Source organism: Panthera leo, chromosome B2 (genome assembly GCF_018350215.1).
Source record: "Panthera leo isolate Ple1 chromosome B2, P.leo_Ple1_pat1.1, whole genome shotgun sequence".
Taxonomy (NCBI): domain Eukaryota; kingdom Metazoa; phylum Chordata; class Mammalia; order Carnivora; family Felidae; genus Panthera; species Panthera leo.
This window is the reverse complement of record NC_056683.1, coordinates 67,950,592-67,967,919: the sequence shown is the minus strand read 5'-3', so window position 1 is coordinate 67,967,919 and position 17,328 is coordinate 67,950,592. Positions and strand designations below refer to the sequence as shown.

The 17,328-nt window shown below is 35.2% G+C and overlaps 1 protein-coding gene across 7 annotated transcripts in view; it reads right to left on the bottom strand.

Moving 5' to 3' along the window:
* MYO6 (myosin VI) overlaps positions 1 to 17,328 on the bottom strand; it is a 143,304-nt gene that overhangs the window by 64,650 nt on the left and 61,326 nt on the right. For all 7 annotated transcript variants that reach the window (XM_042939199.1, XM_042939200.1, XM_042939203.1 and 4 more), the window contains exons 3-7: positions 15,154 to 15,223; positions 10,865 to 10,938; positions 6,978 to 7,107; positions 4,461 to 4,566; positions 3,204 to 3,259 (exon numbers count right to left, since the gene is read on the bottom strand). In XM_042939199.1, the coding sequence (XP_042795133.1) occupies positions 3,204 to 3,259; positions 4,461 to 4,566; positions 6,978 to 7,107; positions 10,865 to 10,938; positions 15,154 to 15,223 (436 nt within the window). The remainder of the gene's footprint in view (positions 1 to 3,203; positions 3,260 to 4,460; positions 4,567 to 6,977; positions 7,108 to 10,864; positions 10,939 to 15,153; positions 15,224 to 17,328) is intronic.

Sequence of the window (17,328 nt, the reverse complement as noted above, 5' to 3'; positions counted from 1 at the left end):
CACCCAGGCACCCCTGGTCATTCCTTTCACTGTTATGTTATTGTTTATTCTGGCCTCCACTTTATTTATTTCTGATTTTTCTTCGTGCTTTCCTTCCTCTACTAAATTCAGCTAAGTTTCTTCTTTTTCTAGGTCCTTGTGGTGTAATGTGAAATTGTTTACTTGAACTTTTTTTCTTAATACAAGCATTTATAGCATAAATTTCACTCTAACATCGGCTTTTGCTGCATCCCATAGGTCTTGGAATATTGTGTTGCTTTTTTCTTTTGAAACCTATTTTGATTTGCCACATGATTTCCCACTTGGTCCACTGTTTGTGTGATAGTGTGTTATTTAATATTTACATATTAAATATTTAGTATTTACATTGTACATTTTCCAGCTTTGTTTTATTGTTGATCTCTAGTTTTGTACCACTGTAGTTAGAGAATATACTTGGTATGCTATCAGACTTCTTAAATTTATACTATTTGTCATGTCTCTTTTTATGTGATTTAACCAGGGGATTCTTCTATGTGTACCTGAGGAAAATGTGTATTCTATTTTTCTTGAATGGAATGTTTTATACATATCTTTTAGAACCCGTATTCTGAAGTATGCTTCAAGTAAAAAATGTTCTTGTTGAAAAAAAAAAATAACAACTTTAAACAAGAGTACTTGTTTAAAATAAAGCATGTCAGAGGGGAGGTGAGTAGGGGGATGGGTTAAATAGGCAAAAGGGATTAAGAAGAGTACACTTATGATGAGCACTGAGAAATGATGTACAGAACTGCTGAATCACTATATTGTACACCTGAAACTAATGTAACATTTATGTTAACTATAATGGAATTACAATAAAAAGCTTAATAAGAAAAAAAAAACTTAAACTCCCAATGAACAAATGTAAAATTTTAATTGTTTTTATCTTATAATCTACACACATATGACTAAGGAAGATTTACTGGACTCTATTCTTATACTCACCAGTCTCAACTATAAATATACTAGATTAGTGCCAATCTTACATGTTTCTCCATCTGCAGCCTCATAAACTGCTTTATGATGCTTATTACTATAATATTTTTATGAAACATTTTATTAAAGTCCATCTCTCTTACACAATCCACAGTAGAAAGCTTATTAACAAGTATCCAAACTCTTTTAAAGATCACTTTCCGATTGTTTCACTTTCCAAAAAAAAAGTAACAAAGTATTAAAACTGAAAAATGTTTGCATATACATCTAACCTTTCAGATGAGCAAGAAAACTGAGGCCTAACAAAATCAACTGACTTATGGAAAGCCACATGACTGGCTAGTGGCAAAAGGGGAACTCAATTACAGGTCTCCCCAACTCCTCTACAGAGATCTACTAGTTTTTGCTGAAGGGTTTAATATATTAAGTAAAATATCCAAAATTAGGATAAGAGCCTACTAGAAAATTACAGTAATATTATTGATACATTCATTCTAAAACCAACAACCAATTTTCAATTGAAGACACCACCAAATGATTTCTATGTTCTTCTAGTTAACATCTACTATCCTCTAGTAAGGAGCTGGAATAACACTTTCCAACTTTTCTCAACTACAGCACTCTACATGTTGTACACTACATTCTCACAGAAGAAACCAGGTTTATATCCAATTTGCAAGCACATTTGTACCTCAAGTAAACAAATCAGAATACTAATTAGTATTTTATTGAATTAACTCATAATTTGTTCTTTTTATTTATTCAATTTTAAAGGTGATTCCCTCATTAAAGTGAGGTACTTTACTGTGAATTAACCACTACTTATTAGATCTTCAAACCTGGGTATGTTACAAAAGCACAGTGAGAACTATAAGTAAAACTATAAAATTATGTCAAGAAACATGAAAAACATGATTGCTGCAAACTTTAAAAATGTTTATCAGAGTTGAATTTACGTTCATCCACACTCATATTTCACAACTGTGAAAAAAAGAACATAACACCTGCTAGCTATAATGTAGCAAAATGAATGAACACAGAAGCCCCTCAATAAATTTCTGTCCAACTGAAATTTTTCTTTAAAATACTAAGAGTATTAAAATCTGCTCTCAGTACAGCACATAGTTACAATGCCTGAGTTTATTTTTTTTTCTTAAGATGCCTGAGTTTATATCCCACTTCCACAACTGATGAGCTATATGCTCTTCAGCAAGTTACTTAAAATCTTTTTACCTCAGTTTTTAATCTGTAAAGTAGGGATAAAATAGTACTTACCTCATTCTGTAGGGATTCAAATTAGGAACAGATTTTCAGCAAATCAGACAATGTGTAATACATCTCCATATGTTAACTTCATCATCATCATTATGAAAATATTTACTGACTGCCTCATACCAGAAAGTGAGGAAGGAGGAAGGAGAAGGAGTGTCCACATAGGCTCAAAACACCTCATAAAACTACAAGGAGACCACCATGAATAAAGTATAAGGACTCAAAGGAAACATGGCTCAATTAGAGCAAAGGAGACAGAGGCCAGACCACACAGAGCACTGTTAGTGATGTTACAGATTTGCAGCTGTATCTTCAGAGCAATATTAAGCCATTAAAAGATTGAAAAGATCATCCCAATTTCCACACAGAGAATAGATTACAGGGAAGCAAAAACTTAAGTGGGGAGACCAGAGAGGAATCTATGATGCAGGAGGGTGGTACAGATTCAACACGGTGGTAGACTGGAACAGTTGTTTCCAAATGAGGTACAAGAAGACTTGGTAAGGGGTATGCAAGCACTGACCTTAAGGAAATCAATTTACAGACTCCTGCCTTCCAACTGTACCTATTCATTAAAATGATTTCCCCAAAAAAGCATTTTAATTCCAAATAACCCTCTTCCTCTCTCCTTTTTTACAAAACACAGGGTCAACTAAACAAACAGGAGACCAGAAAGTATCCTATATTTCTTTCATTCATCCAAAACATATTTATGGATCATATCCCACGTATTAAACACTATTCCAGGGAACTGTAATAGATAAAAATCTCTGCCCTCTTAACACTTACCTGGGGTGAGAGGGAAGACAACAGATATTAAATAAAGGAGAATATACATGAGCAAAGATTTGTAGGAAATGGAAGGGACTTTTGGATCTCTGGGAGAACATTCCAGACCACCTAGAGGATTCTCATAAGTCAATTTCAGTACATATCTAACAATAAAAAATAAGAATTTAAAAAATTAACAATACCTTCAACAATTCTATCATCAATATCTTGACCTGTTCCATAGGATTCAGTCAGGTATCTGTTTAAAATACAGGTAAAAAATTTACATGACTGTAATATTGTACATATTATATTTGTAATTTTAATATCATTTAACACATGTAAAATTTAAACTTGGATCACCACTACAACTATTTATTTAAAATTTACAAATTTATATTTAAATGCAACTATTCTGTTATAGCTTTTTAAACATTTTTTTTTAATGTTTTATTTATTCTTGAAAGAGAAAGAGCAAGAGAGAGACAGAGCATGAGCAGGAGACAGGAAGAGTGAGAGAGGGACACAGAATCGGAAGCAGGCTCCAGGCTCTGAGCTGTCAGCACAGAGCCCAATGCAAGGCGAACTCACAAGCTGTGAGATCATGACCTGAGCCGAAGTCGGACGCTTTACTGACTAAGCCACCCAGGTACACCAAGACCCCACCATTTTAAACTGTGTCATAAAGTATGGAAGGGGTACCTGGCTGACTCAGTCAGTGGAGCATACAACTCTTGATCTGGAGGTTGTGGGTTCAAGCTCCACACTGGGTGTAGAGATTACTTAAAAATAAAATATTTTTAAAAAATAAAATAAATAAAGTATGCAAATGTATTCAAAGTCAACCTGTTCAATGAAAGACATATTTGTATCTCTTTGTTCACAACACATTCACAGTAGCACTATTCCTAACAGCCAAGACGTGGAAATAACCAAAGCACCCACTGATGAATGAATGAGTAAACAAAATGTGGTATATTCATACCCCACAGGTGTATTCACCTTGGAAAGGAAATTGTGACACATGATACAACATGGATAAAATTTGAGGACATTATGTAAGTGGAATAAGCCAGTCACAGAAAGACAAATACTGTATGATTCACTCATATGAGGTATCTAGAGTAGTCAAAATCACAGAAGCAGAAAGCAGAAAGGTAATTGCCAGGGGCTGGGATAGGGGAAAATGGAGTTGTTCAATGAGCACACAGTTTCAGTTTTGTGAAATAAAAATTCCTGGATATTAGGTGAACAATGTGAATATATGTAATACTACTGAACTGCACACTTAGAAATGCTTGAACTGGTAAATGTTATGCGATAGATAGATAGATAGATAGATAGATAGATAGATAGATAGATGTTATGCGATAGATAGATATTTTTTTACCAAAAATAAAAAAAAAAAACAAAAAAAACAACCTGTTCAAAATATTCCAGGTTAGCTAAATACTCCTCACCTTAAAACAAATTTTGTATTTTCTGTTTTGCCAGCTCCTGATTCTCCAGATACGATGATAGACTGACTCATCTTGAGCACTTTCATGTCTCTAAAAGCCTTATCAGCTAGGGTTAAAATAACACATTAATAATGAGCAGTGTGTTAAATACAAATTTACTAAATGACTGAAAGTTATTTTACTATCAAAGAACACTTGCTCTTAAAGAAATTATAAATGTATGTTTACAGTTAGTAACATTTAAAAAATTTTAATGTTTATTTACTTTTTGAGAGAGAGAGAGACTGAGCAAGGTAGGGGCAGAGAGAGAGGGAGACACAGAATCTGAAGCAGGCTCCAGGCTCAGAGCTGTCAGCACAGAGCCTGACGAGGGGCTCAAACTCACAGACCATGAGATCATGACCCAAGCCGATGTCGGAGGCTTAACCAACTGAGCCACCCAGGCACCCATACAGCTAGTAACATTTTAAAATAAAATCACTCAAGTGTTCAAAACATCTCTAAATAGTTTTTACACTAAATGTCCTATCTTACTACCCTGACAGCTAAGTAATATGAAATCCAAATAAACAACTCTTAATTTTTTGCACTAAAATGTTTTCATATTATGAGCTGTGGCTCAGTTCTTCCCAATTCCAAAGCAGGTCTAAAACAAAACAAAACAAAACAAAATGCTCACAATGCATAACTAATGAGGGCCCCAGAGAAAAGCAAGTTAACACCTACCAATTAAGAAATCTGGCAAACAAAAGTTCTGCTGGAGAAAATAAATACATAAATGCAAAATCTGTGTGGTAGTATTAAAAACACAAGTTGAGCACAATTTAATTCTGTTAAAGTAGTCTCATATTAAAACAATTTTAATTCAGGGGTGCCTGGGTGGCTCAGTCTCTGACTCTTGATTTCAGTTCAGGTCATGATCTCAGGGTCATGAGATTGAGCCTGCATTGGGCTCCTCACTGGGCATGGAGCCTACTTGAGATTTTCTCTCTCCCTCTTCCTCTGCCCCTCCCCTGCTCGTGCACACACACACACTCTCTTCCCCTCTCCCTAAAAAATAAATTAAAAATTTTTTTTAATTTAAAAACAATTTTAATTCAAAATTAGGTTCTAACCAATTTAACCCTATAACACAATTATTTCTCACTTCAGACATATGCTACCCATACAAGTGAAGAAAAGGCTTTACAAATGGCTTTTACTCTATTAGACCAAATGCAAACTACATGCAAGAGTATACACATCCTTCTGCCCAATTTATCAGCAATCTGTTCCACTCACTTTCATATCATTCTAAATATGTTTAACAGTAAAGAACTAAAAATAAAAGTCAGTTTATTTACATTTTGAACATATAATTTCTCTCCAGTAATGAGCTTGGTCATATTCAGGTTCTAAGGATTTTGTACCATTTTGCTAGCTCATAGAAAGCATACTAACGACCATCAGAGCATCTCAGAACTAAAAGTCAATCTGCTATTGCACTGGATTTGGGTGACATAGTCACTCTGTGTAGTAGTACACAGTACACAAGTCAGCCAAATTAGGAAGTGAAGCCTAGCTTGGCCAAAACACAGGCATGAAAAGAAAGCCCAAAGCGAAACAGACTGCACCAAGAACTAGTACCAAAACATGTCAGCACTTAACTGTTGGTTATGTCTGGATCCAAAGGGTTAACTAACATCTTTGTACTTGCAGTCACCAGCTATGAGAGTATGTGTGTCAAAAAGCTCCATCTCTATGTTCCTCAGAGCTAAAGTCCTTCAAGATGAGAGAAAACCTGGGCACCTGGGTGGCTCACTCAGTTAAGCATCTGACTTTGGATCAGGTGGTGATCTCACGGTTCATGACTTCAAGCCCCACGATGGGCTCTGAGCCTGCTTGGGATTCTCTCTCTCTCCTTCTCTCTCTGCCCCTTCCTTACTCATGCTCTCTCCCTCTCTCAAAATAAATAAACTTAAAAAAAAAAAAAAATGAGAGAAGACCCGAGAAAGCAAAGACTGCTATCTTCCCACACAGATTCCCTAGAAGCATATATCGTTTTCAATCCTTAATATTCTATAAACCCCTGACGCAAGATAAGGCATGGAAAACGTCAGCTCTTAACAAACTCTTATCTAGCCCTAGTAACACCCTCACAAGTGATGACCTGGGTAACACTGGAAAGTCTGAGCTCCAAAGCTATGAAGAAGGACACTTTCAAGATGGAGCTAATCGTGCTGAGAAGTCAAAAAGAACCATTATGTCAGCTTTTATTATGTCCTACTTTCAACTGGGTGGACAAACTTAAGAGGACACAGACATTTAACAAAAATAATGATGTACAATTGCCCCATTCTGCAAAAGTAGTCTTCCCTATCCAGTATAAGATACATGCTCCTAAATAAAGGTGATACATTCAAAATGCATAAAGGCCCACCAAAATACATATTCAATTCATGGTATCTTTTATTAACCCAAAAGAAAAACAGCAAATTTGTATAAGGCAAAAAATTAAAATACAATTAAATTACTTACCAATTGCAAAGACATGAGGTGGCATTGTTCCAAGAGATTTTCCTTGATACGACTTTATTGTTTCTGAAGAATATATTTTAGGTATGTCAAAGTATGGGTTCACTGCAATCAGAATGTTGGCGACATATGTCTAAACAGAAAAGGCATAAATGTAAAATTTTCCAATAGTTCATTTTCATTTAAAACCAAACAAGGGTCAGGGTGCCTGGGTGGCTCAGTGGTTAAGTGTCTGCCTTCGGCCCAGGTCATGATCTTGCAGTTTGTGAGTTCGAGCCCCACGTCAGGCTCTGTGCTGACAGCTCAGAGTCTGAAGCCTGCTTGGGATTCTGTGTCTCCTGTTCTCTCTGCCCCTCCTCCACTTGCTCTCGCACATGCGTGTTCTCTTTCCCTCTCTCTCACAAATAAGCATTAAAAAAACTAAAAAATAAAACTAAACAAGGGTCATAGGAAAAAGAAAATTCAGCAAATAGACACCTTTAATTCTCTATATAAATTAGGACTCCTAAATCGGCATTTCCAGCCCTAAACATTCCCTCTACAGGACCTGTATTTCTCTAACTTTTAATAAATATTTTCATCTTCTCACCCCATCTGCATCTCAAACTCTGCATATCCAAAATCAAGATTATCTCTCTTGACCGCCCCCCCCCCCACCACCGTTTGCCTCAAAGAAAATGCTCTCCTCCTATATGCAACCCCTGCCCCCTGGTTCATGGCATCACCACCAAGCCACAGACAAAGAGCAGTGTCGAAGTCTCCGTATCAATTAGCCTTCTTCTGTTGACTCCATTTATGGAAGCCATCCTCCTAGTTCTATTTCTACAGCTCGAGTTTTGGTCATTTATATTCCTCACCTGGACTACTTTATTTACAGTGCTACCGAAGAGCTTAATATAACTCACAGGATCCTCTAGGCCTATCCCCATCACTGAACGCCAAAGACTGATTTAGTGCTGTGGTGACCACTTAGTCCCAGATTTTTGCAAAACAACATATGCTAACCATTGCCTAGAACACTGACAGGCTAAATGTTTAATGAGCAACTTAAGTTTGCTTTTAAATTTGGAATTTAACTGTGGTTCTAAAAGACCAGAAAAAAAGCACCAATAGGATTTATAAAATTCCTTGTGGGTAGAAAAAGAGTTGTGGTTTAGCAATTAGCAGTGGTTTACTGGCCAAACTAGGGCAGGCAGGACCATATTTTTTCTCTTTTCTACCATACTTTTCTCTTTTCTGCTTCTAGTTGTAGAAGGGAAATGATGCAGAAACCCTGAACTCTCAGATTACTAATCTAAAATTCAGTGAATGCTCTCAAAGATGTTTACTGCAATGGAATAAAAAAAATTTTAATTTTTAAATTTTTAAAATATTTCTGTGGGAGACAAAGGAAAGTTACAGAGATATTAGTAACCAATAAAAATGTTAAATGTGAGTTCTACTCAACTGTAAGGAAGAACAGTGATAATTCTGGTTGATGAGAAATAGAAAAATATCAAATGTAAACTCTTATTTCAAACTGTTTCCTCCTCTTCCATATGTTATAGTAATAATAACTAGATGGTTATTTTGATGGTTTTATAACCAAAAGACATAATTGGCTAAAAAAACATACTAATCATGGCTTCAGTTAACTTTGAAAACACTGGTTTTCCAAACAGAAGCTGATGATGCCAAACAGCCACTAATAGAGGTCATTTGCCTAACTGCATACGTATCTTCGGTTAAGAAAGATCTAAAAAGCTAGGAATAACCCTAAAATACTCCAGAGTGATACAGACATTATACATGAGAAACCAAAACTTAAGTTTCACAAATAGATCATTTTTTCTATCAATCATGCAATTTAGAAAAGACTTATAGGTCAACTAAATGTGAAAAAAAGAAAACTAATTTTCTTGAAAGTATAATTAATATGCATGTAAACCTTCAGTTATTAATGGACAGGTCAGCATGTGCAATACCACACCAACAAAGAAACATTAAAAAACCAATGAAAATCCTATGAGTGTTAAGCTTTTGTATAAACATCCCAAATAAAAATAAAGTATCTCAATTCTTAAAAAGGATAATCATTCTTATAAAAATTTTCCAGAGTGCTTGGGTGGCTCAGTTGGTTGAATGTCTAACTTCAGCTCAGGTCATGAACTCACGGTTTGTGAGCTCGTGTCTCTGCTGTCAGCACAGAGCCCGCTTCGGATCCTCTGTCTCCCTCTCTCTCTCTGCCCTTCCCCTACTTACTCTCTCTCTCAAAAATAAATAAATAACATATTTTAAAATTTTAAAAAAGTAATAAAAATTTTCCAAACTTCTAGAAAAAATATACAATTAAAATTTGCTCAAATAAATATGATTGCTCTACCACCAAGTTATTAATATAAGACATGTACAGACAAAATAGTGACCAGTTCTACTTCAAAGATTAACAAATCTGTTAAAACAAATTTGTTTTGGGGCGCCTGGGTGGCTCAGTTGGTAAAGCGTCTGACTTCAGCTCAGGTCACGATCTCGCGGTCCGTGAGTTCGAGCCTCGCATCGGGCTCTGGGCTGATGGATCAGAGCCTGGAGCCTACTTCCGATTCTGTGTCTCCCTCTCTCTCTGCCCCTCCCCCGTTCATGCTCTGTCTCTGTCTCGAAAATAAATAAACTTTAAAAAAAAATTAAAGAAAAAACAAATTTGTTTTAACAAATTTTAAAAATGGGCATTATTTTGGTAACTAAAACAGCATTTAGCACACATCAGATACTAAGTATGAGTCTGCCGACTGAGTGAGTTTTGCTTCTAAATATATTTCTAATCACGAATAACCAAAAAATAAAAAAATTAAAAAAAATAACCATATATCAACCCAAATATATTCCCTGACTAGTTGAATTTGAAAAAAAAAAAAAAAATCAAACAAGAAAGTGAGGACTAATATTATATACAATTGAAAGACAGCAAGTAAACTCTTCTAAAAAGACTAGTTCTATTTCCCAGCTGTCACTACTTGGACAGATGGCAAAGACAAAGGTAATTTAGTCAGAATTAAGTGAGTATAATTAGGAGAATTGATAGTGATATAAAAGATTAAGACTGCTATTTGATCTGGGGAGAGTCAAAGAAGCCATGTGTTTTCTTCTTTCAAAAATAATGGAGTCCCATCTTTAGAACAGGAGAACTACAGTGTGGTAATTTATCTCCAGCCAACAAAGGAATTTACAAGTAGGTCATATTAAAATAAAAACCTCATACATACCCAATGAATAATTATAATTAAAACATACCAGTTAAGTATCCATCTGAAAAATGTGGTGTAAACCCTAGCTTATATTAAAAGCATTGTCTTTCGTTTTTTAATATTCTGGTTTTTTAAGGTAAGTCATCTCGGGTTTAATGAAATATTGCAACTATTTCTATGATCAGTGTTTTGATGTTCTTAAGATTTCCTCAGGCACTGCCTTCTACTTTAATGTACATTTCTTTACCATCAAAATTTTTATTTCAACATATATTCTTTATAGTTATCTTAAATTTTTGCAGAATACTGTGAATAGTGAATTAACGTATCTATAGACATATACCAAAAATAAGAAATCAAAACCCAAAATAATTAATTTTTTTAAACTAAATTGGACATTTTCAAGTCTGAAAGATGATGCTCTGAATTCATTGTTTCATTCCACAAATATTTATTAAGTGCCTATGATGTATGATGCATGTTCCTAGCCATGGAATTAGAGCAGTAAACTTTTAGAAAAAAATCCTTATCCACATGGAGGTCATACTCTATTCAATAGGCTCAGAACAAGATTTGATCTGTTAGAAAATTTGAAGCTTAACAAAATCAAACAGTAGCATGTAAAACAATTATCCCCACAAAAACCTAAATCATAGGTAAAATACTTACATAAATTCTGTCTTTACTGTATCGAACTTTGATATTATGAAGAAGAGTGGCTTCATTTAAATACATTAGTGAACCTGAAACATAAAATTTGTAAATCTTTAAATATTCGAAAAGTAAAATCAAATTAATACTATCTAAATCTGAATCACTTTGATCCAAGCTAAAAATCCACCCACTAGGTTAGATTTAATTCCATCTTTTTAAAACACTGGTACATGTAAACCCCAGAGGCCAATTTAAAATACCTCCAATCTACACATGTGTTACAGTGATATCATTAAACAACATAGTTCCAACCAAGTAAGTACATCTAGCAAATACCAAGTGAGTACACATTAATGAACACTGGTTAAAAAGTTCAGTACAATTCAAGTGGAAAGAAAGTACTACTTCAGATAGCACTGATTTTAATATACTTTCAATACAACAAAGTGAATCCACTAATTAAATCTGATGCTCAGAATTTTACAGAAAAACTACAAAAGATAAAATTTTAGAATGAGTGGGGCCATCAGATCAGTCAGTACTTCACAACTGATATGAAATAAGAGTCCTGCAAAAATGGTATGTGTTAACCCAGGACATGCAACTACTCAACAACACAATCAGGGTAGAAATCTTATTTTTCTGAGATCTGCTCTACTCATATGTCAGAGTATAATATTACATTATATATATATATACACACACACATATATATACATACATACATATATACACATATACATACAATATTGTTAATGTGCCTTATATGATATGTAACATTAAAATAATATAATGTACTCTGATTTACTCTATTCTCCCAGCCTAATCTACTCTCCCAGCCCTCCAATCACTTGAGTTTCATTTCTCCATTTCTACCACATGCTGGAGTAGACAAAACCACTTTTTCCCAACCACTTTGTTTCTATTATTAGCATTTTCTCTTTTCTCCAATCCATCCAGACTACTCAGCACATGAATCTAACTATGCTAGAAAACTAATTAAAAAGCTCTCTCCTCCTCAAAATATATCAGCGAGATTCCATCAACTACCAAAGTCCATATTCAAGTCTGATATTCAAGTCCTTTATTAAACTTGCATTCAACTGATCTTTTCATATAATTTTCCACAACTCCCTTTACTATGGTCTAACTTGCAGGCAGACTAAACTACTTATCAAACCCAAACATATTCATGCATTGGACTCCACCTCTATATCTCTAGGTGTCAAAAATCTACCTATCCTCTAAGGTCAGTTCAAAAATTATCTCTCAAAGGAAAATTCCCCATTCTTGCTACTGCCACCACCACCACCACTAGAACTACTTTCTTCTTTGTACTTTCTTTATGGTACTTAGCCCAGACTGCCTATATGATGATTATCATTTTGTATATATCTGATTTTGGCTATTAAACCAGATAGATCCTTGAGGGCAGAACTATGCCTGATTAATTTGCTTGTTTACTTAATCCTTCACGGAAGTCGTACTTATACCTACACTGTATATATGCCTAACATAAAATTCAGTACCTAATCAATTCTGTCAAACAAGAGTCTCTTGCTATATCTATCTCAATAAAGACTGCCCATGCTGCCCATGCTTCTATAGTCATATAATGTAGCCAGTTCACTTTCCCAGGACATGTGTCTCACTGTTTCCTAATGCCACTTAAGGCAGAAAAAAACAAGAAGTAAGTTGGTGGGTGAAGCCTCCTAACAGATGAATGGTATCTTTCCCTTGAATTGAGAAAGATGTAGAGGAGTTAGGCAGCAGAGGTGTATCCAATTTAGGTTCTGGTCACCAACCTTTCTATATCCCTGCACTTCTTCCACCTTCGTCCCAGGAGCCTGACTTACATGTCATCTTTTCTTATCGATGTTCAACCACTCCCCCATCTCTCACCTTCTTCTGAACAACCATTGTGAAATACCATTTACCTTTCCACGTCTTAATGAAAACGGAATAGCCCATGCATTACAATTTAAGAAGAAGATCCTTCTGTCCATTGGCAGATATTTTAGTTGAGTTTCATTAACAGATATTCCTGAAATATCTGGGGATGTGTTGGTGGAAGAAGGTAAAGGAAATGAGAGCAAGCAGTCATTCACATGTCACTACAGGTTTAAATGATTAGCGTTCCCAGGGCAGTGTATTGTGGGAGTAGGAATTATTACTTAAAGGAAGCAGAGAGAATATCATACAACCAAGTTCTAAAATATTAATGGATCAGGGGCGCCTGGGTGGCTCAGTTGGTTAAGCATCCAATGTCAGCTCAGGTCATGATCTCACAGTTCATGGGTTCGAGCCCCGCATCGGGCTGTGTGCTGACAGCTCAAAGCCTGGAGCCTACTTCAGATTCTGTGTCTCCCTCTCTCTCTGCCCCTCCCCTGCTCATGCTCTGTCTCTGTCTCTCAACAATAAATAAATGTTAAAAAAAAAATTATTATTAATGCATTAGAAATAATTCAAAACCATTTATTATGTTTAGCTACATGTGGATATATAAACAAAAAAAACATTATTATAATATGTGAACAGGATTAATTCATAGTTCTGAATGTCCCAGGAAGTTTTAACAGAACAGAATTCTCTCTTATTTTATATATAGTAGAATCTCATTCTTTCTTTTGCACTTACTTTCTTTTCAGTTTTTGTTGTTGTTGTTGTTGTGATTGCTGTTAAGACAAATTCTCCATCAATTCTGAGAAATTGGGAAAACGGAAATCCAAATTTTTTTTCCTCAATCTCTTACACCAAATAATAACAGCTACCATTTGAGAGACTGATGAAGGTCAGGCACTACACCACGGATTTTAAATATATCATCTCTAAACATGCCACATACACATTATTACTCCCATTTTACAGATGAGATGCTCTAAGAGGAGAGATAAATTGCTCACAGGCACACATCTTTCTAACAGCATAGTCAGAATGTGAACTCAGGCTCTCCCTGAGTCCCTTGTGTCTCCTATTACTCCACTATTCCATGCTGTCCCATCCATACTTGGGACATTAGAGGCTTACTCAAATGTGAACTCTAAATAAAAATCAACAAGGACAAAATACATTCCTTTCTCTTACCTTTTTTTGTTTTTAAGATTTTATTTTTAAAATACACCCAATGTGAGGTTTGAACCCAAAACCCTAAAATCAAGAATTGCATGCTCTACCAACAGAGCCAATCAGGCACCTCTTACCTGTTTTAAATGGAGAATTGTTTTTTGTTTTTAATGTTTATTTATTTTTGAGAGAGAGACAGGGTGCAAGCAGGGGAGGGGCAGAGAGAGAGGGAGATACAGGATCTGAAGCAAGTTCTAGGCTCCAAAGTCAGCACAGAACTCGATGCAGGGCTCAACTCACAAACTGTGAGATCATGACCTGAGCCGAAGTTGGACACTTAACTGACTAAGCCACTCAGGTACCTCGTTAAGTAGACAGTTTTTAATGTCAGATACCAATAATGATACCAAGACAACTGGATATGATTCTTAAATATTTACTGCCAAATAAAAAAATGAAACTGCTTAACCTTGAAAACAAAAGAATAAACATGGCCTGGTTCACTGTATAGTTTTTCCACCAAACATGCTAAGGTAAAATATAATGTCCTAAAATCAATTTTTCAATTAGTACTTATACATTTAAAGAACTTTTTAAGTTAATTTATTTTGAGAGAGAGAGAGAGAGAGAGAGCGCGCACAAGCTGGGGAGGGGCAGAGAGATGGAGAGACAGAATCCCAAGCAGGCTTCACGCCATCAGTAGAGTCCGATGCAGGGCTCGAACTGACAAACCGCAAGATCATGACCTGAGCAGAGATCAAGAGTCGGAGGCTCAACCAACTATGCCACGCAGGCTCCTCTTATTATACATTTTTTTAATGTCTGTTTCCTTTAAACAGTGACATTAAATGGGTCCTCTTGACTCAACTTCCAAATTACTGAACCACATATACTACCATAAAAATCATCTGATTCTAGAGGAGGCTCAAAATAACTCTTTCCAAACTGTTAACAAGAGATCTTTAGTTCAGGCTTCATAGTAAATTATTACCATTCCCCACATTTACACAACTGAGATAACACTAAAAGGGCATTCAAGAGACTCTTTCACCATAGTGCAAATGTGAAACAATAATGAATTCAGGACTTTTGAGCTCCTCCATTCACATGAACCTTCATGTCAAAAGGCTACATTTCTTCTGAACCAGTATAGTATACCTAGTAATATAACCACTGGTTTGTTTTTTGGAAGGATAGCTTCCTTTTCTGTGCTAAGAACTATTTTTTAACTTGATACTTACAATTATCTTCCACATCTTTTTTGCTGTCTTCTTCTGCAGGGAACACTTGGTTTATGAGAGCCAAAAATGTCTAACAAAAAAACAAGAGCTCATTAAACTAGCAGCTTATAAACAGTAAGAAAAATAAATGAACTTAATTGGTTGCATACATTGTAATAATAGCAACAATATGCTCTTCACTAAAATATAATACAAGATCCTTCTATTAAATAAATCACTAACCCAAAAAGAGGATAATAACTTTACTCAAATATTATGCACTTTTATCATGAATATAAAATCAATAATAGAAATCAATAAAAAACATCCTGTCCTCTAACACCCAGAATGAGACAAAATAAGAAATATATTAATATTTTTTTTAAAAAGTTTTTTAAGTTTTATTTCTTTGGAGAGAGCGAGCAGGAGGGGTAGGGGCAGAAAGAAGGGGAGAGAGAGAATCCCAAGCATGATGAGGGGCTCAAACTCACAAGCCATGAGATTACAACCTGAGCCAAAATCAAGTGTCAGACACTTAAACCAACTGACCTACCCAGGTGCCCCTCAGAAGTAACTAAATATTAAGTTTACATGGTATGTACTTTAGCAACTTTTTAAAAAATAAAATTTTTAATGTTTGTATATAGTGATTTTATTGTAAAAAAAAAAAAAAAAAGTAACATCCGGTCAGTCAGATATACCAACAGCACAGACTATTATTTAATTAATGCTATTGTTTGAGTAAAACATATTAGATCCAAATTCCTGTACAGAAATGTGTCAGAAATATAAACAGTATCCAAAACTATGTGGTCCATAAAATTACAGATATCTATGAATGAGTCTGTATTTATTATATCACTTAAATGCTATGGCAGAAACTCTAGAATTAAGATAGTATCTTGCCAGAGAGAATTACACCTAAAGAGAATTAAATTTTATTCATATCATTCTAGCAGTTATTTATAAATTTGTACTTCTCAAACAATTACAATTACTCTTGTGGTTGAAGTTTCCATCCATATCAAATAAAACTCTAAGGAAAAATGTTCAATTATTTTAAAATAATATTTATAGGTCTACATATGTACATATATGCAAGAGTGTAACACAAAGCTACTGCTATAAAGAGTAAAATCCAGGCTGCTGGTAATACCTCAACTGAAAGTCACACCTAAATTAGAAAACTTTTATGTCCTAAAAACTCTGGAAGTTAATTGTTTGGAACCCAGTACACATGTTCTTAATGTTGTAAATGTGCAAAGGCTTAGAGGATAGACCACAAAATCAGAACTGATCCATAATGTATTAAGTATATTAATGGTAATATAAAGCAATCCACAATTTATAACAATGATTCTATAGGAAAACACATTAAAAAATAACTGCTAAAGTCACAGACATTAGCATTCTTTCACAGATGTGGAAAACAGGGTAAGGACTCCTCAGACCCAGGTTTGGGTTCTATCTTGTTAGGAGCCACGTGAAACAGAAGAGGTTCCAGAAAGTCAGAAAATGGAGAAGTGGAAGACAACAAAATCCTAAAATGGAAAGGTTAAGAGCAGGAGTAAAAGGCCGGTAATGAGTCCTAAAATATAGTTTCCCTCCCTCCTTCATCCCCCAGTTACCACCAGCCCTCATCTTCTCTCCTTTACTGCCTTCTTTCTCAATAAGAAAGAAAATTTGTTTCATTAAAGCAATTGTTTTCTTTTACAGGGAGGATGCTTTTTCTCCCAACAAGGGAAGATCACATAACAAAGCACACACTAATCACCAGCAGTAAACATGTACCACACATCAAACACAGCACATCAAGCTCCAATGACCAAATGGACAAATACGTTTCTGCATTTGAGAAGATTATAGTCTAGTAGGGAGGGACAGAGAAATGTAAACAAACATTTCTGATAAAATATTACAGGCAGCTAAGAATTTTTACCACTCCTCCTAAGAAGTAATCAACAGTACATTCTACTGCATAGGAGGAGGAGGAAGAGATCAGGCATCTGTGGAAAAAATTCATAAAGGAGGTGACCTCAATCAGAATCTTGAGAAATAAATAGTATTTGCTAAGTAAAAAACTATGGAAAGTGGCATTCCAAGTAAAATGAGTACTGTGAGCAAGGACACTAAGCACCCAAAACCATCTGGTTCATGGTGAGGGCTTGATAAACACTGGAGAGGAAGAATGGAAGA